This window comes from Gallinula chloropus (assembly GCF_964237585.1).
Source record: "Gallinula chloropus genome assembly, chromosome: 1".
In the NCBI taxonomy this organism is placed as follows: Eukaryota; Metazoa; Chordata; class Aves; order Gruiformes; family Rallidae; genus Gallinula; species Gallinula chloropus.
The window spans coordinates 147,735,197-147,760,944 of record NC_140085.1 but is presented as its reverse complement, the minus strand read 5'-3'; the positions used below and the strand labels follow the sequence as shown (position 1 = coordinate 147,760,944).

General features: G+C 46.0%; 1 protein-coding gene across 2 annotated transcripts in view; it reads right to left on the bottom strand.

Moving 5' to 3' along the window:
* Window positions 1-4,802: 4,802 nt before the first annotated feature.
* The window catches only part of LIMS1 (LIM zinc finger domain containing 1), a gene marked incomplete at its 3' end in the record, with an annotated part of 35,618 nt that continues 14,672 nt past the window's right edge, over window positions 4,803-25,748 (bottom strand). Inside the window, exons 2-10 of one of the 2 annotated variants that reach the window (XM_084276458.1) lie at window positions 22,918-23,077; window positions 15,777-15,843; window positions 13,713-13,833; window positions 12,735-12,884; window positions 11,373-11,523; window positions 10,510-10,602; window positions 9,060-9,108; window positions 7,095-7,170; window positions 4,803-6,281 (exon numbers count right to left, since the gene is read on the bottom strand). In XM_084276458.1, coding sequence (XP_084132584.1) covers window positions 6,167-6,281; window positions 7,095-7,170; window positions 9,060-9,108; window positions 10,510-10,602; window positions 11,373-11,523; window positions 12,735-12,884; window positions 13,713-13,833; window positions 15,777-15,843; window positions 22,918-23,077 — 982 coding nt within the window. Of the gene's footprint in view, window positions 6,282-6,697; window positions 6,846-7,094; window positions 7,171-9,059; window positions 9,109-10,509; window positions 10,603-11,372; window positions 11,524-12,734; window positions 12,885-13,712; window positions 13,834-15,776; window positions 15,844-22,917; window positions 23,078-25,748 lie in introns of those variants that run through there. The other variant, XM_084276457.1, reaches the window with a different exon arrangement.

Below are 25,748 nucleotides of genomic sequence, written 5' to 3'. Positions count from 1 at the left end.
CCCTCCTCTGGACACTCCAATAGTTTCATGTCCCTCTTGTACTGTGGCACCCAAAACTGCACCCAGTACTCGAGGTGAAGCTGCACCAGTGCAGTGTGGAATGGGGCAATCGCCTCTCTGGACCAGGTGGCAACACCGTGCTTGATGCACCCCAGGACACAGTGCTGCCTGGGCATGTTGCTGGCTCATGTTTAACTTGCTGTCAACTGAGACCCCAAATCCCTCTCAGCATGGCTGTGCTCCAGCATCTGACCCCCCACTCTGTATGTGTAGCCAGGGCTGCCCCTTCCCAGGTGCAGAATCCAGCACTTGCCCTTGTAAAACTCCATGCTGTTGGTGACTGCCCAGCTCTCCAGTCTGTCCAAGTCTCTCTGTAAGGCTTCTCTGTGTAGGAGTCAACAGCTCCTCACAATTTGGTGTCATCTGCAGATGTACTTAAGACACCTGAGTCCAGAATGAAAACATTAAAAAGAACTGGACTTAAAGCGGAGCCCTGGGGAACCCCACCAATGCACTATGACTCTGTCTAGTGTTACTAAACTAGCTTCCATTCATGTGCAAACCTTAGCAGTCACAGCAAGTCTGCCTGTGTGGAGCTACATGTTAGTGTTTTTTCTTTCCTAAAACTTACTTCTCGTGGTTCACCACAGCTACAGATTTAATCCTTGAGCGTGGGCCTTGGCACTGAGACCCAGTGTGCTTGAAAACTGAGTTTCCAAACATTGTAGCAGCTTTGATGAGAAACCTTATTTTACAGGTGCTGTGAGTAGTATAATTACACCCTTTGTTAGCATCAAAGTACAGCTGTGAACATGGACCAGAAGATGAGGAGAGCAGCAGCTCTCAAGACAGGAGAAACTGACAAGTTACAGTTGTTAACAAGTTTGGTGGTGCTGAGCAGCAGCATCTGCCCCACAGTGTAATTCCCAGGTGGCAGCCTCTGATTCTGCTTACTAGTCAAATTTTTGGTAAAAAATTTTTCATGAGCCAGCAATGTGCCCTCGTGGCCAAGAAGGCCAATGGCATCCTGGGGTGTATTAGAAGGAGTATGGTTAGTAGGTCAAGAGAGGTCCTTCTCCCGCTCTACTCTGACCTGGTGAGAGTGCAGCTAGAATATCGTGTCCAGTTCTGGACTGCTCAGTTCAAGAAGGACAGAGAACTCCTTGAAAGAGCCCAGTGCAGTGATTAAGGAAGGGGAAGACCTTCCTCATGAGGAGAGGCTAAGGGAGCTGGGCTTGTTTAGCCTGGAGAAGAGAAGACTGAGGGGTGACCTCATTAATGTTTATAAATATGTAAAAGATGAGAGTCACGAGGATGGAGCCAGGCTCTTCTCAGTGATGGACAGTGACAGGACAAGGGGCAATGGGTGCAAGCTGGACCATAGGAGGTTCCATGTCAATATAAGGAGAAACTTTTTCACTGTGAGGGTGACAGAGCCCTGGGACAGGCTGCCCAGAGAGGTTGTAGAGTCTCCTTCTCTGGAGACATTCAGACCCCTCCTGGACGCCTTCCTGTGTGATTTAGTCTAGGTGATCCTGCTCTGGCAGGGGGGGTGGACTTGATCTTTCGAGGTCCCTTCCAACACCTAATGTGCTGTGATCCTGTGAAAATGAGGCCGCTGAGCTCTGTCTCTAGAGAAGTGGTGTTAAAGATTTGTCCCATTCCTACCTGAAGCAGCCCGCTGACAGCCACACTATTCTTACTACACCTAAAGAATACTGACATCCCTAAAGCTCTTACCAACTGCAAGAAAAATAAACATAACCCAACTTGTTCCTGTAAGGAGACAGCATCATCAATGTAACATCCTGGCTGAAAGAATTAACCCTCTCTTTTATTATTTGATCTATCAATGGTGATTTATTTAGATGAGTGATTTAATTCCCTAAGAAGAAAAAGGATCTTCCCCCCCATACATTTTTGAAAGGTTTGTCTGCAGCTTGGGTTGACAAAAACACTGGTCAGGACCTAGCAGACCAAGTAACACCAGTCTTGGTGCTAGTGCAGAGGAGACTGCTAAGAGTTGTCTCACTGGAGCAGATTTCTTCAGCTGATGGGTGTCCTGGTTTTGACTAGGACAGAGTTAATTTTTTTTTAGCAGCAGATGGAATGCTTTGAATGTTTGGGAGTCAGGATTGGAGCTGTGCTGATAACACACTGATGTTTCTAGTTGTTGGTGAGCAATCAAGGACTTTTCAGTTGTTCCTATTTCCCCCACTAACGAAGGGAGGGGACACAGCCAGGACAGATGACCCAAACTGGCCAAAGTCACACTCAGCATAAAGAGGAGCTGGTGGGGGAGGAGCAAGCACCTCCAGGATGCGTGGTTTAGGAGATGGTCTGGTTTGGGGATGACTGAGCTGTACAGCCTGAGCTGTGTGGTTCAGTGAGAAGCTGCATTGTGTATCACCAGTCTCATATATTTTGCTATAAAGCCCTGTTATTATACCTATCTTTCTGCTACCCCAGTAAACTATCCTTATCCCAACCTGCAAGGTTTTGGTTCCTTAGGTTTTCCTCTCCCTTCCTTTCCCCTTCCCTTAAAGAACAAGTGGCTGTGTAGTGCGTGGCTCTCAGCTGGGGCAAAACGACAGTGAGGAAACATGGGAAATGACCTTTGTAAGCCAAAGTCCAGTGCCTTGACACTCGTCACTGTCTCTTACCCATCCCCGTGGAAGTGCGACTGGTGGTCAACACTGGAAAGGCAGCTCACCTGGCAGGACAGCAGTGGGCTCGAGCGCTGTCCCTGCAAGCTGACTCTGCTCAGCTTGGCTCGCTACCTCTCCACTGGAACAGAGCACTGGGGTGGCCATTGCCAGCGGCAGAAACGCTTTAGGCTCAGCTGCTTCTCCCTACAGCTACATCCATTGGGATTTCTGAAGTGTTCCTTATTGTTAGTCTGAGAAGGGACTTTGAAAGAATCTCTTGTCCACGCATGGTTGATCCCACACAGCAGAAAAGGGCAAAGCTTCTGCATCATCCCTTCCCACATCCCAGGCTCACCGCCTTCCTTGAGAGACCTAGTAGGGGTCATAGGTAGAAAAGCAATAATAAACTCTGCCTCTTACAGTAAAGTATGTCCAGCTATGCAAAATATTTGTAATACTGGCAAGCCAGGAAGTGAGCTTCAACACCAGACCTGTAATTGTGCAGGCTGCCTAATTGCTAGTTTGCTCCCTGGCACTGTTTTGCAACTGCTTTTAATGAATCTTCTTCATAACAATGTCCGGGGATATGATTTGAGTGACAGTTCACTCCAAAGACAGCTCCCCAGAGAGCGTTGTGGATCTGGGGAACCTGCCACTTGAGGTAAGACTCTAGTAATATAAAAAGTATCCCCATGAGGGTCATTAACCACTGGTACAAACTGCCCACAAAGGGCTGTGAAATGTCCTTTGGTGGAGATACTCAGCATGACTGAGCAAGACCTTCCATACTGATCCGACTTTGAGGTTAGACCTGCTCTAAGCAGATGGTTGGGCTAGCTGACCTCTAGTGGTCCCATCCAAGGAACATTTTTCCATGATTCACCAGGCTTTGAGCCCTGAAGTACCCTCAGATGCTCTCAACACTACATTGTGGGGTCAGAGAGACACACACAGAGTCATGTTAATGAAACGGAAACCTGAACTGCAGCACAACGGTCACCCTCAGACTCGGAGACAGAGAAAACCAAACATCCCATGTTAGGGCCACCGGGCTACCACAGTCAAGAGGAGACCTGTGGCTGCAGACCACAAACAAGGCCCCCGTGTTGTGGATGGATGTGACCCCAAGCAATGTGGACACGAGCCAGGGCTTGCTGCTTAGCCTCGGTGTTGGGGCCCCTTCCTGACTCCTTGAACAGTCAGGGTCTGTGTATACAGGCTGAAGGAGAAGATGCACAGTCTCTGTAACGTGAAAAACCTAGAACCAGAAGTGAATGACAATATAAAGGAAGCACTGCTGGGGATGGTCTGCTGAATCCGTGGCATGGTCTAAAATCCCAACAGGGCTACCATGCTACTTACGTGAATGGGTTTGAGTGGCATTTTAAGCTTCTCTGATCTTGAACACTTTCAGGTCCGCATTCAGTTACCAAACTGTTACATACCTAATAACTAATAACTAAGTAGGATAAAATAAGTCAAAAAAAACACCCTACCTAGCACTAAACTGGAAGTCTGGGGTGACAGTTTGTTGTAGTTTTGCGTGGCTGGGTTCTGGTGGAGAAGGGGGGCTGCAGGGGCGGCTTCTGCAAGCAGCAGCCAGAAGCTCCCTGCAGGCCCCACAGAGCAAACACCAGCCGGCTCAAGGCTGGAGTCGTTGCTGACCAAGGCCGAGCCCATCAGCGACAGTCACAGCGCCTCTGGGAATCACATTTAGGAGAAAAAATACACTAGCTAGCAGCTGCTTTTTGCCACCAGAGAAGGGAGTGAGAAGATGTAAGAAACTGTGCAGTCACCAAGGCCGGGGGGAGGGGGAGAGGAAGGGCCCCAGATGCCAGAGAGAAAGATGCCCCTGCAGCCTGTGGAGAAACCTATGGTGGAGCGGGTGTCTCCCCATAGCCCATGGAAAAGGCCAAGACCCCAGCTGCAGCCTGTGGAGAGGCCCCACGCTGGAGCAGGTGGAGACATACAGGAGACATGATTTTCCAAGTTTGATGGAAGATCTTTTGGTCAGGAACTAAGGCCCTGCTCATTCGTCACATCATGACAAGGAAGTATTTACTTAGAGCCACAGGTAAAAGCACAGGGAACCAAGAGAGCCTAGCTGCTTGCCCACCCTTCTCAAGAAATCATTTAAGAGAGGTGATATAGGGTTAAGTAACAGAGCCTTTATTGGTCACATGGGAAAGCAGATGTTTTGAAGCAATTTTTCATAAACAGGACAGAGTTTTACTTCCTATGATCTAATTATATAAAATCTTTTGAAGTCACTAATATATATATATAAAAAAATTAGAAACGTTTGCGTACTTCGTAATGTAGTACCATGAAGGAGTCCTAAGTAACTGTATTTTCTATAAGGGAAAAAAACAGACTTGCATGTACTGAAGTGTAAACCAAATAAATGTATGTTAAAAGGAACTGTGATGATTTCTTAATTCACTTCTTGAGGATGGCTAAAGAAACAGATCCTAGCAGGATCAAACCTTGTACATTTACACTCATAGGTGTAAAAGCAATATTGCCAGTTAACTGAAATACCCATTTTCAGTATTGTTCTGAAAATTAATGAAGTCTAGAAGGTAAATTTTCAGCTCAGGTGTTCACATTCAAAATAAAATACTTCTCACATCCTGTAGAATTAAGGCAAAGGATGTTATCTTTTGAAAATACCTTGTATATAGTTTCTGCATAAAAATATGAAATAAAAAATAAAACTATATGTATTTAACGGAACACTGTTATGCATGGTCCAGCAGAATAAGGCACAAAAAGTAAATAGAATGCAAAAGCATATATAAAAGTTATTCTGTTATTTTGAGTGGAATATAGCAAAATTCAAGTAGTTCTGAGCATGCTCATTTCTTGCAGTAGGAATATATATATTTTAGATAGGTATCTCATGCTAAGCCTGATGTACACAGATTGATCACGTAAGCATAATCTATCAGAAGCAGGTCATTTGTACGGTGACTGTATTTAGCCATCAGACCCTCTGAAACAAGGCTCCTTGAATGAGAGGACTTGGCCTGAAATCCAAGCGTGCATTTTTCCACGAGGCAAAGTATCTTGGTTTCTTGCCCAACCTGACTCGGGCAAGGTTTGTGTAGATGCTTGATTTGAAGGTTAATACGTTCACTAATATAAATGAGAATAGGTGCCCCTCAAGCGAGACACATTTGCACAGCTGGTTTTTTTGCAGGTATTCACCAGCAAATTTTCTGTCTCTCGAAATTTCCGCAGAGATCACTGTGCAGAATGGGCCACGTGCACCAGTTCAACTCATTATTGGGCTCAGAAACCTTTCAGGTGAGCTGGTATTTAATTTAGTCTGTAATTATGATCTGTTCATCAATAAATAAGCATACATGTATAGAAATCAGAGAATCTTAAGCTCTTTTGATTTCATAGAAGGCATACATCATCATTGTTCTCTGACTGCAGCCTCAAAGCAGCCCCCTTCCCCCCCCCAGGTAACACACAGAAGATTTTTCACAGAGGAAGGGCAGATGAAACCTTTACTTCCTTCCCAAAGTTTCAGCTAGTTTCTTAAGTCTTTTCTTCAGCTCTAGAGGAAACTTCTCGTAACACTTTTTGCAGACAGGCTTCATATCAAACTCAACGAATTTATTCCTAAAACGACAAAGCAGAAGCCAGGCAAAGTTTTAGCAGCAGGGGGAGTGAAACATTCTTTTTCTTTTTAAGCCACCCTAATAAACATACCCACACATATATATATATATATATGTTATACCACACATATATATATATATATATATATATATGAAAAATAAAGTAACTTTCACAAGGTTCTATGTTGTAGGTGGTAATTACAGTACTTCTCTGAGTTACACAGTTTTTACCCCAATGTCCATACTGATTAACCATGTCATTTAAAAAGCCTTTCAGACCTAACTGTAGGGCTAGGCAGGCTAAAATAACTGAGTAACAAATTAATATTTCATGTTGCACTCGTGTAAAATAGAAGCATCCTAAGCACTGACCAAAGAAGAAAGGAGCAGAGGTGGTGGTGAGAAGGGGAAAAAAGTTTACAAGCAGATTGGCTTTTTCTTTTTCTGCTTCTCTTTGTCCTTTGCTTCACGCTCCCGTTTGGCAAGTCGTCGCTTAAATTCGTCTGGCATTTTCTCGTAACAGTGTTTGCAGACAGGTTTTAGATCAATCTCAACAAACTTATCCCTTTAGAGTTAAAGACAGAGAAAATAAAGGACAGAAAAGGAAAAGAGTTAAGAAGAGTAACTGCAGGAAGGCCTGAACAGACAGCTGAAAGAGACGGAAATTAGCAGAGCAAAAGAATTAAGATGAACGTGTTTTCTTAATGCCACTTCTATGTTTTTCATATTGTAGCAGTCACACGATGGCAACACCTGCACTTTGGAGACAACCACTGATTGGATTTGAAGGCATCACACTTATCCATGAACTTACTTGAGCGTTAACTTTGTGTTGCAAGTCGAACAAGCGAAACAGTTGACACACCAAGCCTTATTCAGGGCAGACACAACTAGGGCGATGGGAAAGAAAACAATTATTAGCCTTACAGGAAAAAACCAAAAAGTATTAGAAAAATTTGAAGCTTATATACATTCATGAGGCATGAAGAACAGTCATTTGATTCTTGCATCAAGTACTAAGGACAGTAACATTAACGTGGCGAGATGGGAAGGCACATGTGAATGTAGCACAGCAGGACGGTGAAGCACTGATACAGCCGTCTCTGAGGGTCTTCATCAGCAAGACCAGTTTAACCTAATTCTGCCTCCTGTTGCCATCTTCCACCTCATCTCACAGCGTCTTTTATGATGCTATGTTCCCAACTCAGCCAGGAGGCTTTTTCAGCTGAAAAGCAATCCAGCAAGAAGTGTTTATGCTTCCACTGGGCTTCGTTTCTCAGCTCCTGCTCGCAATGAAGCGCCACCAACAACAGCTCTTGCCTGGCAAAGAAACTAATGTGAAGCCAGCAGTCAGGACACTGCTGGTAAATCTGCACTACCAAGATGAAAAAATTGATGGACTTGTAGTATAAATTACTTGATTGAGACAAACTTGGATATATTTTTTATTCTTTGCTTTGGAGAGAAAGTAACTTATTTTCTCTTTGTTCTGTATCTCAATACATTTTCTGTTCTTCTCTCTTTCAATGTACCTTCACTCCCAAGCAACCTTTGGAAGAGTCACAGACACCCTCTTGAAAAACTGTGGCCACGGATGTTTGCTTTGCCAGAGACAAAACAATACTGGATGCTTCTAATCTGTCACAGCAGCTCCTAATCTGTCACAGCAGCGTCAAATTATATGACACAAGGTTAGAAACACACAGAGATGTCATTATCAGATGGGGCTGAATTTATTAATTCACCTCAAGTTCTGGTCCTGCTCATTCCGGTAGGATTTTAATCAAGAGAAGGACACTGTTTCCTCCAAGGCGTTCTGGATTGTGGTTCTGCAGGTATAGTCCAGTCCAGAAAATGTGGGGAAAGCACACCTCTGGAATTTAGGTCTCACCCTATAGTTACGTGACTATAAACTAGTTTGTGTCTCTTTTTACATGCTGAAGTCTTCCTCCCACTTTGCTAATGGCTTTGGCTTAGGCGAGACTAACACTGGTATTACAGTTTTTACCTCAGGCAGCGGTAAAGAGGCACATGGCAATGTTGCATTATTTCAGGTGGAATAATTTGTTTTGTGGCATGCTATCATAGCTGGTTGTCAAAAAATACCCCTCCAAACCACTTCCTTTCCTTCAACACACTCCCCCCCACCCCCAGCCCCAATCTTAAAATACATACTTCCAGTTCTGCCTTTATAGGCCACACTTTTCCAAATATGATCTTTCCTGGTTTTGTGACATTACCATCAGCTGAGGTTTTCAAAAGACAGGTGGCTGTGACAGATAGGTAACTATCTCCAGGAATGACACGGAAATAATGGAAACTAGGGACTTCAAAAGAAAAGCCTTACAGTGCCCACCCAGGCCTTTCAAGATCTAATCTGTCAAATTCTGCTGATGATCCCTAAATGTGTTTGAGGAGATGCCTGTGTGGGCATCCTTGCCCTTGCATGTGTTTGTTTTTGACATCAGTGGGGCAGGGAGCTGCCCCTGTGCATCTCCCAGCACCCCTGGCCTTTGCACGTTTCCAGAGGGTATCCACTTGTCCACAGTTCCCTTCAGTCACCGGGGGATCTTCCACGGCATCATGGAACACTCACTGCAACCTTTTCTTACCATTTGGTCTCTGGCTAATCAGCTCTAACCTAATTTCTGATCAACACAAGGGCTGGTTTTGTTTTAATGAGAACAATCAAGGATTCAACAGGGGGCTGCTTCCCCCTTACTTCCAGTTTAAAGGAACGTTAAGGAAGCAGAAGTTAGAGAGTCAGAGAAGTGCTCACCGTCTCCTTCAATCACGCGGTTGCAGTGGAAACAAACATCACCGAACAGCTGTAGAGGAAAGAGGAGTGACAAATTTTTAATGCCATGACTTTACTGAGGTAACTTCTCAAACTAACAAAAGAACTACACTTCAGCTGAGGGGCACAGTAGCCTTCCTGTTTGTTTCAGTAAAATAAAGGGAATGCTGGGAAGTCTGGTTTTGGTTTCCAAGTATGTCTTGCATCATGTCATCACAAAAATTCTTTATAATATTAAAAATTTAAACGCTTGTTTACATCTGTTTGACCCTCTGTAAATAGGATTTTGTTTTGGTTTAACATTTCTCTCCTCCTGAACATTTAGAACACAGCAGTTGGTGTCATATGCACGTCATTACTGATTAGCCAATTTGACATTTGTACTTACATGCATGACTAGAACATATGGCTGTTTCTGGCAAAAAATGTAAGGGAATACTACTTTTATTTATGGAAAAAAAAAATCAGGCAAAAAATTATTCATTCTATTTCCAGGCTTAACATTTGTCCATAATATGACAATTAAGAAATACTCCAAACTATTTTTTCCCTCTACATACAGCTCCTCTCTGATGCATGTATGTACCCCATCATGGCTGCAGCTCTATTACTGCTAATGTCACGGTGTTTATTGTCCTCAAGTATGCCAGCAACATCTCAATCACCTGCCCTTCATCGCTGACAAATTGAAGAACCAATCTGTAATTAGCAGATGCCTCAGCCACTCCCAGATGTAACCCCTACTCTTGTATTTATACAAGCGAAGGGGGGGGACGGGGACGTGAGAGGGCGCAGGCAGCTGCCAAACAGAAAAACTCTGCCTGTATACGTCCTAGTGCTGGACTTCACAACCAAGGGAGTGTGGGGACAGAGGGTACCGGGATAGTTAACCCCTATATAAATGCAAATTGTCACTAGGTGGTGTCCTCGGACAAATTTAGTCTTCCCAGCCTTCAGCAACCGCGTGAACGAGCTGGGTGAGGAGGTGTAATGTGTTAGAGCACAGTCATCTTCAGAGGAGCAGCTGTAGGGAAAACCACCCTGCTCACTGGGGCTTGGCCTTACACCACAGCTACTGAGAGGCAAACCTTCTATGGCTTCTTGGAAAAGACGTGGTGTAATTAGGTGCTCTGATCTCACAGAGGTGTAAAAGCTGCTAACAGCTCTACTGAAGTACTACTCAGCCCAAAGAACAGCTGGATGGATACTCGCTGCTCCTGCTGGCCTTCCTGAAATACCTTGTCTTGCACAGCACCAGACCAATCATAGAGAAACCCGGCTAAATTAATTGCATCAGAGTATCTAATTGGCATCACACCCACAGGTGCCCATAAGAAACAGGAAGGATGTCCAGGGTTTCCCCACCACTAGCTAATAAAACTAATTTCTAAGTTCACCAGTTAAGACCATTTTCAAAAATACACAACTGTACCTGGTTGTAGTGGGTTTCACAGTAGGCCAAGCCTTTTCTCTCATAATGGCGATGACCCAGGAATGGCTTTTCACATTTTGCACAAACAAAATGCTAAAAAGAAAATTACATTATTATTTTTTTTTTCCAATGACTTGCAAGTAGTATTTTTCTGGAAAGCAAACCAACCAAACGCAGTACTGAACATGACTGAAGTCTACTGAGCTCACTGTGCTGCCTTGAAAAGGAGAGTGAAAACTTTTTTTGTTTCCACATTTGGAACACTAAAATGACCTTCCTTGTAATGTCTTCAACATTTCAATGAACAGAATGAAGAGATATTAAAGAATATGCACCATCGTTACACTTTTATGCAGAAAGCATTTGCTGGAGGTTTTCAAAGCAACAAAAGGAATAAACTGTTTATCTTCCTAATTTAAATTGGAGATGTGGAACTAAATCTTGTACATGGCCTTGAAATACACACTCTCACATCAAGTGCTTTAGAGAGATCTACATGGAGGGTGACTATGGAAGATGGGAGGGTGCTATGATGCTCAGTAACACTACAGCTCCCACAGGTTTTACTGCCTTCCCGCACCTATCCCTTTGCACTCTGAAATTCTCTTTTGCGAGGACCTCGCAGCGCTTCGATTACTGATTTGAGTTTCACAGTCAAAGCTCTCTGTCAGGCAGGAAATAAATCCCATTTCACAGTGGAAGACCAGCCACAAGAAAGTTGCAAACGGGATTAGAAGGCATTAACTAATGATTACTGACTGCACACTTTGCTAATCCTTTCACTGAAACTGATCAGCGAAGTCCCAGATGGGTAAGGTAAGGCTTTATGTTTGTAAAACACAGTGTTATGATCTGGTGTTTACCTCTACGTGCCATTGTTTGCCCATAGCGTTCACCACGCGGCCTTCAATTGGTCTCCTACAGGCCCCGCAGATGGGGACCCCCATTTTGTCGTGGCAGGGTAAGCAGTACAATTCTCCCTTCAACTCCCGAGCGTCAGCAGTAAGTTCCTTCCTGTTCAAAAGTGGATGAATGGAGAGCATGAAGAGAGGTGCTGAACAATGCCAACTGTGGAGAGGTTCTGAAGACAAACACCCCCCCCCTTCCCCCCAGTTTTCAGCCTTCGTTTCAGAAGCTGCATTTGTACTCCTGCTATGCAGAAGCATCAAATCCGACACAGTGTAACAAGGTTCAAGGCTAATTGCAGTAAACTGAGAACAAGCTGCTATGCCAGATGCACAAAGTCTCTCTGGAAACAGCTACTGAACTGTCCTCTCTCTGCTCTCTGGTTCTGCAGCACAGCCCTGTGTGCGTGCGAGCTGGAGCCGCGTCTGGTTCGTGTTCTGGCACTCTCATCACCAGTTTATTTTAGATTTGCGTAACTGCAACCGAAAGTAAAACGCAGTCATCCTGCTGCATCAAACTTAAGAGAAAGAAAACTTAGGGACCTGCATGAGCTGGTGAAGTTTCTTCACTGGCAGTTGCAGGATCCCACACGCTCTACTTTTCAGTAAGCTGTGTGGCACTGAGAACAGCTAGGCTTTACATGCTGACTGTGCTCACTCGTGCTGTCAGCTGGTGGCCACTGACACGACCCTACCCTCCGTGTTGTTACTCAGAGCAGCCTTTGCTATGGCCCTGAAAGGATAGCTTCCTTTGCACCTGAACCACACAACGAACACTCCATGCTAGACCCTGCAATGCCCTCCCATCTGTGCATCAGTGTGGGGTGCAGAAACGGGCAGCTACGTGCACCGCCGCCGCAGAAGCTGATAAGATGAAGTGGGAAAAAGCTTCTCAGAAAAGGTTATGAGAGAACAAAGTTTGCACACCACTCCGCTGAAAAGAAATAGCACAGGCAAGACAAGTAGCCCAAGCAGCCAGAGAGGACGGCTTTTCTTTCTCTTGGTAGCAAAGTAACAAATTATCACTTCACTGCCACAGGAACCTCTACCCCTGTCCACACTTTCCAATTCGTAGGGTACCACCTTGTCCTTCAGCGTCCAACCTCTCTTTACTCCCGGAGAGGTCAGCTGCTGATTGAACTCAAGGTCCATCCAACTCCACCATCCCAAAAGCAGTCGCACACACCTGGCCACAGGGCACCCAAAGCCCACCCACCCCTCCTGCCAGCTGTTCAGGCCACGTTTTCACTGTCAGGTAGGAACTGGTGAAGCAAATAACCCCCAGCGCTTCCCAGCTCTCCTGGGCAGCACCCCAGTTACCCGCAGTTCGCGCAGTTGAAATGGTCGGGGTGGTAAGGGTCGTTTTTGAATATGAGGGGCTGCTCATCAATAATGGCATGGCACTTCTGGCAGATGTACTTTCCAAGGCCTCTGGCTTTTTCCCTGTTATGGCAAGGGCGGCAGAGATGTCTGAAACAATATTAAAAAAAAAGAAGTTAAGTGCTGGTACCCGGTACTAGGGTGCAAAATATAAGCTGAAACATTAGAACCTCATTTCGCTCAGCCTTTTTTTTGGGGGGGGAGGAAACAGTCTTTAAAACAATTCCCCTGTCAGGCAAACCAAATCCAGAAGAGGGAGGGCTGTCATCTTCTGGTTATAATTTCTTCAGCTCATTTGAGTGTAAACTGTGTTGAAACACAGAAACTGAAGTTTGTGATAGATTCTCGCTGCTATTGTATTACCCTCAAAAATCTTATTAGATTGGAAGCTGCATGACTGCACAGTTCCTTTAATTGTGTAAATAACTGTGTTTATCCTATTATACATACAAAGCCAACGTCCACAGAATGCACTTGTAAAAACATTGATCACAGCCTGTGAAAACATCTTACACTGTGATGTGTCCCACTGATCATAAAGCAATTATTAACAAATAAGGTACTAAACTAGACCAAAATTGGAAATCCAAGTTGGAAAAAGGAAGTAAAAGCTGGTATTAAAAAAGTAAAGACGATGCTTCTGTATCGGAATGTTTTCTCTCTTAGGACGTTATCACCATCCCCGCAAAATGTTGCCAGGGAGAGAACATGTTTGCTGAGAAATCTGGTGTTAAAGTAGGTAAACTTAATATTTTAAGTGTATATTTTAAGGTACATATGGTGATGCACCCTTAGACCTTTTCCCCACAAAAGACACTTCAGTTGCTCCACCTCTCAGCTGGAAAGCTTCAGGAACCAAAATCTCTCAGTGCCCTATTTTATTCCCAGTCATTAACAGAAAGCAGGGTGACGATCTACCTGCCAGCATTCTTGACGAATCCGATATCAGCCAATACCTGCTGGCAGATATCACAGCAGAAGCACTCTGGATGCCAGCTATTGTTCATTGCTTTAATTACACGACCAATAATGAACTCACCTGTAAGAAAAAAACCACCAGGATGTAAAATACCATGCTGGACAAAGTTAAAAGCAACCCACAACCACATTGCTATGATGTGCTTCCTCTTGCCCCTCCCTGCCCTGAAATCTGGTAGGATACATTCTGGTTCTAAACTCTGGAATTTAGGTTTGTTTGAGAAGAAAACCTCTTTGCTGATGGGGGACCTTTTGTTCTTTACATACAAACCTTTCTACATGCTCACTCCACCCTGCAACCATTCTTTCTCAGTCCCTTCCCTGTTTTTGCTTATCTGTTCTCAGGCTGTTAAGAAATACATGGAGTTCTTTATAGAATAAGGCTTTCTCATGTCCATCTCCTTCTTTTAGAAGACGACAAGTTTAACATGCCATGTACAAAGTAGTGGTTATATTCCACCAGGACCAAGCCCTGAAGGCACTCTACTCAAAGCACAACAGCACTGAGCCTGGGTGTCTGTGGACCTCCTGCAAACCCCACCCCTGCTGCTGGAGTCAAAACACAAAGCCACAGTGAAGCTCCAGAACAGTCGATCCAACACACACAACTTCTGACCTACCAAGAGGAGCCCTCTCCTGTAAGGTGTTAAAAAATCCGTGTGAGAACGACTGTTTTGCATGCACAGTGTGAGTGTACTGCACAGGCAGTGAAGCCACGTCCACCACACACGTGCTTTAGCTGTTCTCTAAGGTCTCTGTGCAGTGCAGAGGCTCTGCCTGGAAGGCGCTGGGAGCTCTGCTTCCCGGTGCCGCAGGAGGGCAGGTCCTGGCTTTGGAGGACGCACAACTCCGCTGCCAAAGGGAAGCTATCCGGCAGGTCACCCATGTAACATCCAGCACGTGACTCTGTGGCGTTCCAAGGAAGTCAGAGCTTTTCCAGAACAAAACCAATGGGCTCTGCAAGTGTCAGGAAAGCCCAAAGTCTCATCTTTAACAACAGCCCCGTTGATTTTGGCTGTGCTTACTAACTCCAAGCAGTGGGGAAACCCCACTCTGCACGGGACCCTGATGAGGTTTTACTGGAGTTGACACTACAAGGAGCCAGGGTGGGAGCAGTGGGAGCTGTGCTGGATGGGCAGGAGAAATCAGGGAGATAAGCAGCGTAGCTCCTCAGAAATCACCACCAACACATTTCTTCCTCTTCCCCTGCTTGGTCACATCTGCAGCTTTACATTCAAAGGTCCGTAACATCTGCTTCCCTCTCCCTCAGCATGCAGCCCCTCCCCTCCCTCGGCATGGGGAAAGGCCTCTCTGAGATAAGCAAAATCCGGGGTGCCTTGCCAAGGTGCTGCAGAAACACAACAGCTCCCAGAACAGTTTCAGCAGCAGCCAGGCAATGACTTCCCAGCCCTGCCTGAGCACGTGGGGGCACAAAAACAACCATGCAGATGATTACAGCGCAGCAGACACGCAAGTGTCTGCATCAACAGTGGCAAACAACAAGCAGCTCTCAGCTTTAGGTAGGGTGGGCGTTAGAGGCTGGGGCTATCATTTGATTTTAACACTAGGTCATGAAGACTCCCTCCTTGTATGGAGGAGGCCAGCATGGGTGGGTTGCAGTGGTCTATGCAGATGACAGAGACCCTGTGGCAGGGTTTCAGCTGTATGAGAAGGGCCAATTATAAGCACATGCAGGTGAATAAATATATATAATCAGGAGTCATGGACGGTCTGTTCATTGGATCACTGGATCAACACCTAAACTACTCACTCAAATAATGTAATTTATTTTTTTTCTCCTAAATCTTATTGTTTGATGCCCTTTAGGAAAAGCAGCTCCCCAAATTCTCTGAGACCTAGTTCACTCTGGAAGTTCGGATGCTCAGCCGCACGGGGCCACCTCCCAGAGAGGATATACAAGGGTTGCACATCTATCCCCAGTGACATATATTGACTTTCCATTTGTGATGGGTGTGCAGTGTTTCACCTCGATGTAAAACTTACCACACTGATGGCAGCAAGGGGCAAAAAGCATTTGAAAGTCATGTTCGCAGTATTTCCTCCCTTCAAACTGCAGATGCAAAACAAGGAGAAGCGTTAGAGGGATGTGGAACAGGCCCTTACCATGAACACTGTAACACACCAGCTTGTTTCCAGATGCAACTGGGCAGTGAAAGATATGGGGGCTGCACACACACCCCAAAACAAAACCAGACTGATGTGCTAGGCATTAAATCTACTCACCTCAATTCAGTTACTAGTTAGCATGTAGTGTTAATAACACAATGCTCCTCTGATCCTGCTGAGAGCATAAGGCACTTTCCATCAGCCCTTTACATCACAAGAGACGTCTGAATTTTGACAGACTGCTGAACCTGATGCAATTGAGGGAATTCTGGGCAGGAAATTAGCTAACAAAACCTTTTCCTGGGGGGAAGCATTCTCCCTGAACCCATTTGATCTCTTCTCCCCTCTACATTTCCTGCAAGAATGACCCAGGAAGCTGGAGGAAGTAAATGCGGGGGAGGAAGAACACCCAGGGCCAGAAATCTTTGCAATTCATGGAGCAGTACAGCCAAAACATGAAGGGAAATAAGACTTTTCCTTCGTGATGCTTATTTCACAGAATCATAGACTCATTCAGTTTGGAAAAAACCCTTAAGCTCATTGAGTCTGAATTTTAAGAAACAAAGTTCACTACATTGACCAAATGAAACAGGGAACCGATCTCGAGGGGTTTGGATTTCGATCTGAATTTTCTCACAGCTTAGAGGAGTTCAGCTGCAGTTCAAGCTCGCACAGAAAAAAAAACATATGGAAAAAAAAAGAAGTTCTACAGCACTGCATTAGCAACTTAGCTTGAGGATATGTAAAAACACGTAGGCAAGTATCTCCTGAAATGAAGGGAAGCGTTGAGATACCTCCAGGCACATCATTACTAGATACACATGCCAACCAGCATGTCAAAACCAGACAGGCAGTATTAGGTATGCTATGAAATGTTTGGATCTCAATGCCTGGGTTTAAAGCACTGGAACAAGGGGGACAGCAGGAAACCCCACTCCTCCCTTTTTACTGGGTCTAATGTAAACCAAAACGAAGAGCATAATGCAGCAATGTGCTTCAGGGCTATCTGGTTTGTACTATGAAATTCCAAGGATCAAATATAATGTAAATAGAGGGATTACTGGTGCCACGTGCAGAGCCGCCGGCAGGATGGGGATTTAATACAAGGCTCCAGAAGTCACTGCATACTCCAGATCAGAAATTTCATTCTTGTGCCCGACCTGAACTGCACCTACTAGGAACAGAAAGACGTGTGCTCAATGTGGCCTCTTTCAGGTATCTCTGCTAGAGATTTATCAAGTGCTTCTCCAGTGTAATACTCTAAAAACAGATGACTTTTTTTTAATGGGAGCTTTTTTTAAAAAAAGAATTGAGAGACAGGGGGCTATCGCTGTCTCAAGGAGTAATGGGAATTATTGGTTTACTGAGAATTGTGCTGTCTTCCTGTTGGTTAAAATCCTCTTTAAAACTGGAAAAGCTCCCTGTTTTGTGTAAGCAGGTGGTGAGAGATGCACAGGTTTGCCTGGATTTCACAGCCACCATGTGTTGCTCTGGGTGGACTAAACAGGTTTCCTTCCCCTCTGGTTTGTGTGAATGTGAACCAGGCAGGCTGGTTCTCATTCAGTCTTGTTTGTATTTTCAACCTTCTCGGCTCATTTGCTCTGCCTTTTGTGGATGACCCAGCAGTTCCCCCATCAGATAAAGCCCTGAGCTTCCACAGCAAATCCCACAGCACATATTTTAACAGAAAGGTCATTTGATCCTTGTACGCAGGACGTCCGTGCGTTAAATGGCTCTGCAAAGAACATTTCACCATGATGTAACTTCCAGCTGATCCCCCTGGTTTTAGCTAACCCAGGGGAAAGGCACACACAAAAAGTGAGTCTCAAAAAAACCTTCCTCTAAGTTTCAGTTTCCAGGAAAGCCCACTTTAAGAAAACACTCCAGGTGCAACTGGAATAGAAACAAATCTGGCAAGCACATTGCAGCTGCACCTTCCTTTCATCTTTCTGTAAGTTACTACAAACACCTTAGAAGGAACACAGAACTGAAAGGAACTCCCTCTCCTTCAGGAGACAAATCACGTGCCATTCAGTATTTTTTAAATTACCACAGAATCACAAGGTTGGAAAAGACCTTTAAGATCACCAAGTCCAACCGTTCCTGTCCTATGCTAAACCATATCCCTAAGTACCTCAGCAACCCTTTTTTTAAACACATCCAGGGAAGGTGACTCAACCCCCTCCCTGGGCAGCCTGTTCCAGGCCCCAACAACTCTTTCAGTGAAGAAACTTTTCCTACCATCTAATCTGACCCTGCCCTGGCACAGCTTTGTGCTGTTTGCCCTTGTCCTGTCTCTTGTCACCTGGCTGAAGAGACCATCACCCACCTCCCTACAACCTCCCTTCAGGCAGTTGTAGGTGGTGATAAGGTCTCCCCTCAGCCTCCTCTTCTCCAGGCTAAACATCCCCAGCTCCCTCAGCCGCTCCTCATAGGATTTGCCCTCCAGCCCCTTCCCCAGCCTGGTTGCCCTTCTCTGGACTCACTCGAGGACCCCAATCTCCTTCTTATGGTGAGGAGACCAGAACTGCGCACAGCACTTGAGGTGTGGCCTCACCAATGCTGAGTACAGGGGCAAATGCTGAGTACAGGGGCAATATATTATTATTATACAATAATATAATGGCAGTAATAACAGTGGTAGAGATTCCCCAGTTACAGCTCTTCCCAGAGTGTTCCATCAGGGTGTTGCTCTATTTCTTCTATCGTGGGAAGCCCTTCCATCTCCTGCACCTCAGCACAGCGCAGAGCAGGTTGGGCACCTGGAAGCACCCACCAAGAGCCTCTTGCCAAACACCAGGGTCAGGGGTAGGACTCATCTCTTCCAACCTCCCCAGTTGGAAGGTGAGCTGCCCACACTGCCCAGCGGGAGACACAGGCAGCCTCATGCAGGGAGGAACCATCCCCGGACCAGAGTAACGCGGATGGGAGGAAATGCCTGCCCATGGACTGGTTACAGTGGGGCCAACCTGTCTCTCTGTCCGTTTATGCCCTCTGTTTTGCTCTTGCTACACTGCTATTTGTATGGGACCTGAGCCCTTGTAAGACTCTGCAGCTCTAGGGAATACACAGCTTCCAGGCAGTGAAGTGGACCAGAACACTTCGTATCTGAAGGCTAAGTGTGATGAGTTCAGAAACTCTGCTGGGCACTGCTTGTGCTAATTTCTGGTTAGGTGGAGTGCACAAGAAAACATCGATAACATGTGGAGAAGCTTAATAAAAATACCCTGGAAGTCCCTCTCTTCCAAGAATTCCTACCTTTTAGACCAGCACAGGTGATTTATATCTAAAGGGTGGATGTCTAGACGAAGGGGCCAGACTCTTCTCAGCGGTGCCCAATGACAAGGGGTAATGGGCACAAACTGGAACAAAGGAAATTCTGTCTGAATATGAGGAAAAGCTTCACTGTGAGGGTGACAGAGCACTGGCACAGGCTGCTCAGAGAGACTGTGGAGTCTCTTTCTCTGGAGACATTCAAAACCCACCTGGACAAGATCCTGTGTACCTGCTCTAGGTGATCCTGCTCTAGCAGGGGGGCTGGACAAGCTGATCTCCAGAGGTCCCTTCCAACCCCCACCCTTCTGTGATTCCTATGCTGAGCAAAATCCCAGCTGCAGAGAGTCATTGTTCTGCTGTGGCACCACTTGTGCCTCCAAGCAGCTCAGCTCTGGTGCCAGACCACAGTGAGCTGAGCTGATCGGGGTTGCTGCAGGCAGCCTGGAGGCACGTCCTGCAGTGCAGGAGGCCTACATCAGCATTTCTTCCTGCACAGCCAAAACAGTTTTAGCCCCCACCCCCTCTCCACTCTGTGGAGCAAAACATGAAAGCTTATCCCAGCAGCCTGATAAGCAGCTTAATGACTAACTGGGGGAGCCCAGCAAGGCTTGCGATAGGCGGGGCGAGAATATTTGAGTTCCTGATTGCTCGGAGCTGAGAATGACTCCCAAGGCAGCCCTGCTTAGCTAAGCCAGGCACGGGACAAACACCAGCAACACCCCTGTTACCCACGGGGAACCTGAGCAGGAAAACACGGCCACACCTCCAAACGCACCCACCTTCTTACAGCCTGTGTTACCCCAGCCAGAGGGAGACCTCCTTCCTGCCCATCCTTTTCAGCCACTTCTTGACAGCAACACAGCGCATCCCAAGTCACTGTCCAGCCCTCTCCTGAGCACTGGCCGACCTAAGCCCATCCTCTACCTGCCTAGGGCTGGTCCTCCCTCTCCCCCAAACCCTGTCACCCAGTACGGTGCCAACGCTTGTAGCAAGGTGCCAAATGAAAGAAGAGCAAGCTGTGCCCTCGTACCCCCTGCTTCCTGAGCAGCACCACTAAGAACTGTGCGAGGGTTTCCACTGCAAACTTCTCACTGACCACTTCAGAGCGAAGTGACAGCCATTCTGGCAGCACAGGCAAACATGGGGACACCCCAAAGGCTGCAGAGACAGGGGAGAATGCCCTGCTGAAAAGTTCCCAGCTGAAACCGCCCCAAAGACACAAGGGCTGGGACAACATGGATAACTCCTGATCTCTAGAAGGTGCCCAGGACAGGCCAGTATAGATGGGAGGGGAAGGCTGTGTACCAAAAAGCACCTCTCTTCAACCACAGCGGACAGTCCTGCTGATGTGCAGAGAAACTGTGAGGATACTGTAAGGGTCAGAGGCAGAAGGGTGACCTGAAGTTCAAGCCACACAGAAGTCTTTAGGTGTTCATTTAATCCTCATCACAATTATTTAATCTCTATAGTAGCTGTGGCAAAAAAAGTGTCTACTCTTAAACAAAACTTTCTTTTCTCAAGAACAAAGCACCCAGCCTGAAAAAAACCAAAACTGGCAACGATAACCAAAACATGTTTTGTACATGGGGGTATTGTAATTCCCAGGACAACCTATCAATACTCACTCCTGACTTACTGTCTTTAACAGGGAGCATTGCTTTGCAGTAAGACAGAGCTTAAACACCAACCATAATGAAGATGAATGAAAGCTGGAGAAGGACTGTTTACACAAGGGTGTGCAGTGACAGAAGGGGCAATGGCTTCAAACTACAAGAGGGCAGGTTTAGAGTAGACACCAGGAAGAAATTCTTCCCTGTGAGGGCGGTGAGGCCCTGGCACAGGCTGCCCAGAGAAGCTGTGGCTGCCCCCTCCCTGCCAGTGTTCAAGGCCAGGCTGGATGGGGCTTTGGGCAGCCTGTGCTAGTGAAGGGTGTCCTGGCCCATGGCAGGGGGTTGGAATGAAATGGGCTTTGAAGCCCCTTCAAACCCAAACCCATCTGTGGTTCTGTGATTCTGTGACTCTACAAATGTTAACAAGGTAGCAGTAGGAAACAAAATGCCTACATCTGATCTGTCTAAACCCCACCAGGGTACTTGCCTCTGCCAAGGACATTCATATATGGCCATCCTGTCAGCAACAGAGATGATGTAATATTCCTTGACTAGGTGTAAACTTAAGACTTCCTTTCCACTGCAGTTCTCCTCCAACCCCTAAGAGATACGGTTACCTAGAACAGGATTTCTCAAACTTTATCTCAAAGGACCATTTAACTTTCTGCATGAGGTCCCTGGATTTCCCCACTGTTCTTTGAGTCAGAAAAAGGATGAATAAGTACTCTTTAGTTAGAGAAAATATATTTTATTGTTTTTAAGACAGTTTTATTAACATAATTATAACTGTTTTAGTTTTAGAACATTCATATTACTTTGCAGGTATTAACATGTCAGGATGGATGCCCCACCATGCCTGAAAACAGGTATCAGCTCAGTATATGTTAAGAATTGTAATGCAATGTGTAAGTATCTATGGGGTGTTCTGGTTTGTGGGGTTTTTTTTAATTGCTACTGCCTTGCAGCTCAAATTTCATGTCTTATGGAACAATAGTGCCTCATCCACCATAATCTGTGCAACACTATCTCAACAGCACTGAAAAATCTTTTGATCCTCTTAAAAGGTAAGAGAAAGCAAACCCTAGGAATCCCCTTTGCTGGTCTCTTTTCCAATCCATGTTCCTTCCTCAGCCTCTCCTCATCAACATGGTTCTGTAAAACTGGAAATACTACTGTGGAGGATGAAACTGTTGTGCTCTTGCCACAAGGATGGTGCACTGAATGAGAGACACACCTTTTAACACACTGCTTACCTTCCTTTTCACATCACAGGGTGACATAAATCCTGTAACTGCTGCTGTAAGCTGGACTACAAAGAAAGCTACTTGTGTGGGACCTTATGTCCCAGAGAATAATTCCCTGTCTCACATTACCTACCCTTCCTTATATTAGTCACTTCATATTTTATGAACTCAAGCTTTCCCTAAAGCCACTCTGTACTTGAGATAGCTGAGCCACATCCTGAACCCCCACAACAGGGGAAGGCAAAAGAAAACAGCACTGATATAGGAACACCCATCTGAGCTGAGGGCAATCTACCTGGGGCTGAGAAAGAAGAAGAGAGAGTGGATTTTAACCCTTGAGAGTGCATAAGAACCGCTTATTCTGAATGATCCCGTTTATTAAACCTCGAGTTGGGCCTACATAGGCCCCGTCTGGTTTGGGCTGCCAGCACACCCCGATGTCAGCACGCTGACTTACAGGTCATCTCTAGGAGCAACTTTTCCATGCTGTGCTGGCCTCACCCAACTCAGCACTAAACCTCCTACAGACCGCAGGACGCTGGGGTTGCCTTCTCTGTGACTGTTCTCTAAATCTGCTTTCCCTGTGCTTCTGGTACGACGTGCAGACTGTCTTCACAGATGTCAAGGGAAAAAATCTGCCCTGAGAAAGAAATCTCCAGCAGTTCTTTTCTCAGCTCTGATAACGAGACACTTAAACAAGGTTGTACACACTGGTAACCTCCAAACTGGCACTGAAACGTTTCTGCTTTCTTCTCCCTCTCTTGGGCACATCCTTCTGGGGCCCAGTTCTTCCCAGGGAACTTTCTAAGGAACCGACCTGCCTGTGGGTTACTTGGGGCATGAGAAGGGAGGCGCAGGGCAAAGGCTGGGGGCGAGCCGGGCGCTTACCTCGTAGAAGAGCCCTTCAGGGAACTGCTGGAAGCACTGGGCACAGACGAAGCACTGCTCGTGGTACAGCTCGCCGTTGCTGTTGACGATTTTCTCAGCAGGGGCAAAGCCGCCCCTGCAGCGCTCACAGATGGCGTTTGCGAGCGCGTTCGCCATGTTGCTGTCAGAGGAAAACACAAAAGAAGAAAGAAAATTAGCCCAAATAGGAACACCACTAGTTGGGGGGGGGGGTGTGTCTCTTCCCTGCCCCACCCACCAAAGCCAACTGCATCAGCCTTACACTAAACTGCTCAACAGAAGTTTTCCTATAGACTTAGTGACAGGTGGCATCCCCTCAGAAATAAAACTAAATAAAACCATTTCCCCCTGCTCACAGACTCCATAGGAATAAAGTCCCAGCAATGCACTCCAATAACTATTAACAGAAGCATCATTACTACAGATATGTTCACAGGCTTTTTATGATAAGAGAAGGCAGGTGATTCAAAACACTACTTTAAAAACAATGAAACACATTTGAATTACAGAAAACAAGGGCAAATATTCACAGCAATCAAGGACTGGCATCGCAGTGGAAAACATAAATGATAATTCCAAAATAAATCCTAATTCTAAAATATATGTAAGGGCGCTGGTTCAAGAGCTCTAAGCAAGCAATGAGAAATGAGTGAATGCGTCTGGTCTGGTAGATATAACAGAAAACCAGAGCACATAAATAATTACTCTTTCTATAAGCTTCATGGAGCTAGAAGTCATTTTATAAATTTAGTTTGAAGTTCTGGGATTTTCAGTTGGCTTTTTAAGGTTCATCTGGGGGGAGGTCAGCCCACGGTGTGCCAGTGCTGGTCCAGGGCCAGGAGGAGGGTAAGAATGCTCTGGCTGCCCCACTGCGACCCACACGCAGGCCAACACAAGCTTGTAAACCCATGCCAGGGATGCAAAAATACCAACAACCAAACAACCCCAAAACCTCAAATAGCGACCTTGGTTGCTTCTCAAAGGCACATGACCATAAACCGACAGTGTGGTAGCTGCAAAGTATCAGTGGAACGAGCTGCTTCACTCGGATCAAGTCCGTATCTGCAGAAGACAGGACAGCTATGTTCTCGTTACTTAAGGCCAGAGAAAGGCTCACTTGATTTTCCCTTTGCAAGTGTTTCCTTACTCATATCTAGGCTCTTCAAGCAATGCCTTTTGGGATCACCTCTCTGCTCTAGTACTGCTTGATAGCGGATAGCAAACACAGGGCAATGGTCTGGTTTTGCTGCTGTCTGACCACAGGTGACAAAACCACTGACTCAAACGTCTACCTGGGAGCTTACTAAACAATGGGCATTATTTTAAACACATGTCCACACACACACGTTTCGGTACAGCCACCACGCTGCCTCCCTACGTGCAGAGCCCCTGTCATCCCACAAGGCGCCAAGCCTTTCCCTCCACAGGGATAAGACCTTTGGCTCTCACCAGGTTCAACAGGAACTGAATTGGTTCCTTGCAGAGCATCCGAGGGAGCAGGCAAACACCTAGCACGTGGTTCAAAAAGGAATGTGCTTTATCTATTTCTTATGCTGTCTCACAGAAGAGTCCTACGCAAGGTCACATCTGACCAGCTATTATTAGCTGGCTTCTACCCGCCCCCCCCCCCCCCCCCCCGAGATCTTTGCAGAAGAGGAGGACAGTAACTGCTGTCCAAATATTCACCACCCTCTCAGTGAAACAATTGGGCAAATTTCCCAAAGAGATCAGAACGAAAATGATCTGTCCTATACCAGCCCATATGCAACAGACAAGCCCGCAGGTGATTATAGGTATAAACTGTGGTGAATTATAAAGCTTGCTGATGGTCTCTGTGGATTGTGTACACTTCCTGTGTGGGAAAATCTCAGGCACCTCACCTGTCCTCCTTACCAATCTAGATGAGGAATAATCACAACAGAAACCAGGATGTTCATCACCACCTCTACAGTTCTTGGGTGCTGAGGATGTTAGAACTTAAATTATTTAATATTAAGTGCTGTCGGACACAAAGTACAACCCAAGCAAAAACATGAAACGAAGTTCAAAGCCATTGATATCACTGCATCGATATGAAACACACATATGCAACACCAGAGTTGTATGTCATACTTCAGCATTAGTGAAGCAGTTTATCTGTTTTCCCAAAATAACAGGCAAACAACCTAAAGTCAGAGAGCACCTGATAAATTACAACCCGGTTTCAACCGCTGATAAAACCCTCTGGTGCAATTAATGATGATGTTTAAAGCAGCAGCTCAGATTTTAGCTGATGATTACAGCTGGCAATGCTTCAAGCAGAACAGTGGCAAAGGTTGCATTAGAAAAACTGCTCTGCACAGCCCGCCCAGAGCTCAGATAATAAAACACATGTGTAGAAGACACCTGGAGTGTCACCATCACTACACCCCCAAAGCCCAACAGAACAAACTTACAATTTGGCATAAAAGTCACAAAACTCTTTGTAGAGCTTTACGTCACTGTGCCTACGCTGCAGCTTTGACACCGGTTTCTCGCCCTCGTTTCCCGCAGAGTTGTGAGCATCGGGGGCGACCCTGTGTGCCACCTCTTCATCCTCTGGGATGGGGTAGGGGTGACCTCTGCGCTGGAAGTCCATCTCGCTCCGGTGGCTTTCCCCGGGTGTATACGTTCTACGCTCAGCACTGCAAAGAAGCTGCAGGCAAAGCCTGCAGAACAATCCTGCTGGACTTCCCCTCCTTCCCGGAGAAGTGATTTACTTTCGCAGCTCCCTGTCATGTAGCTGGAGCTGCTCAGCCCCCTGCTAGAGCTTCAAGTTAAGAGTTCAGCGGCGG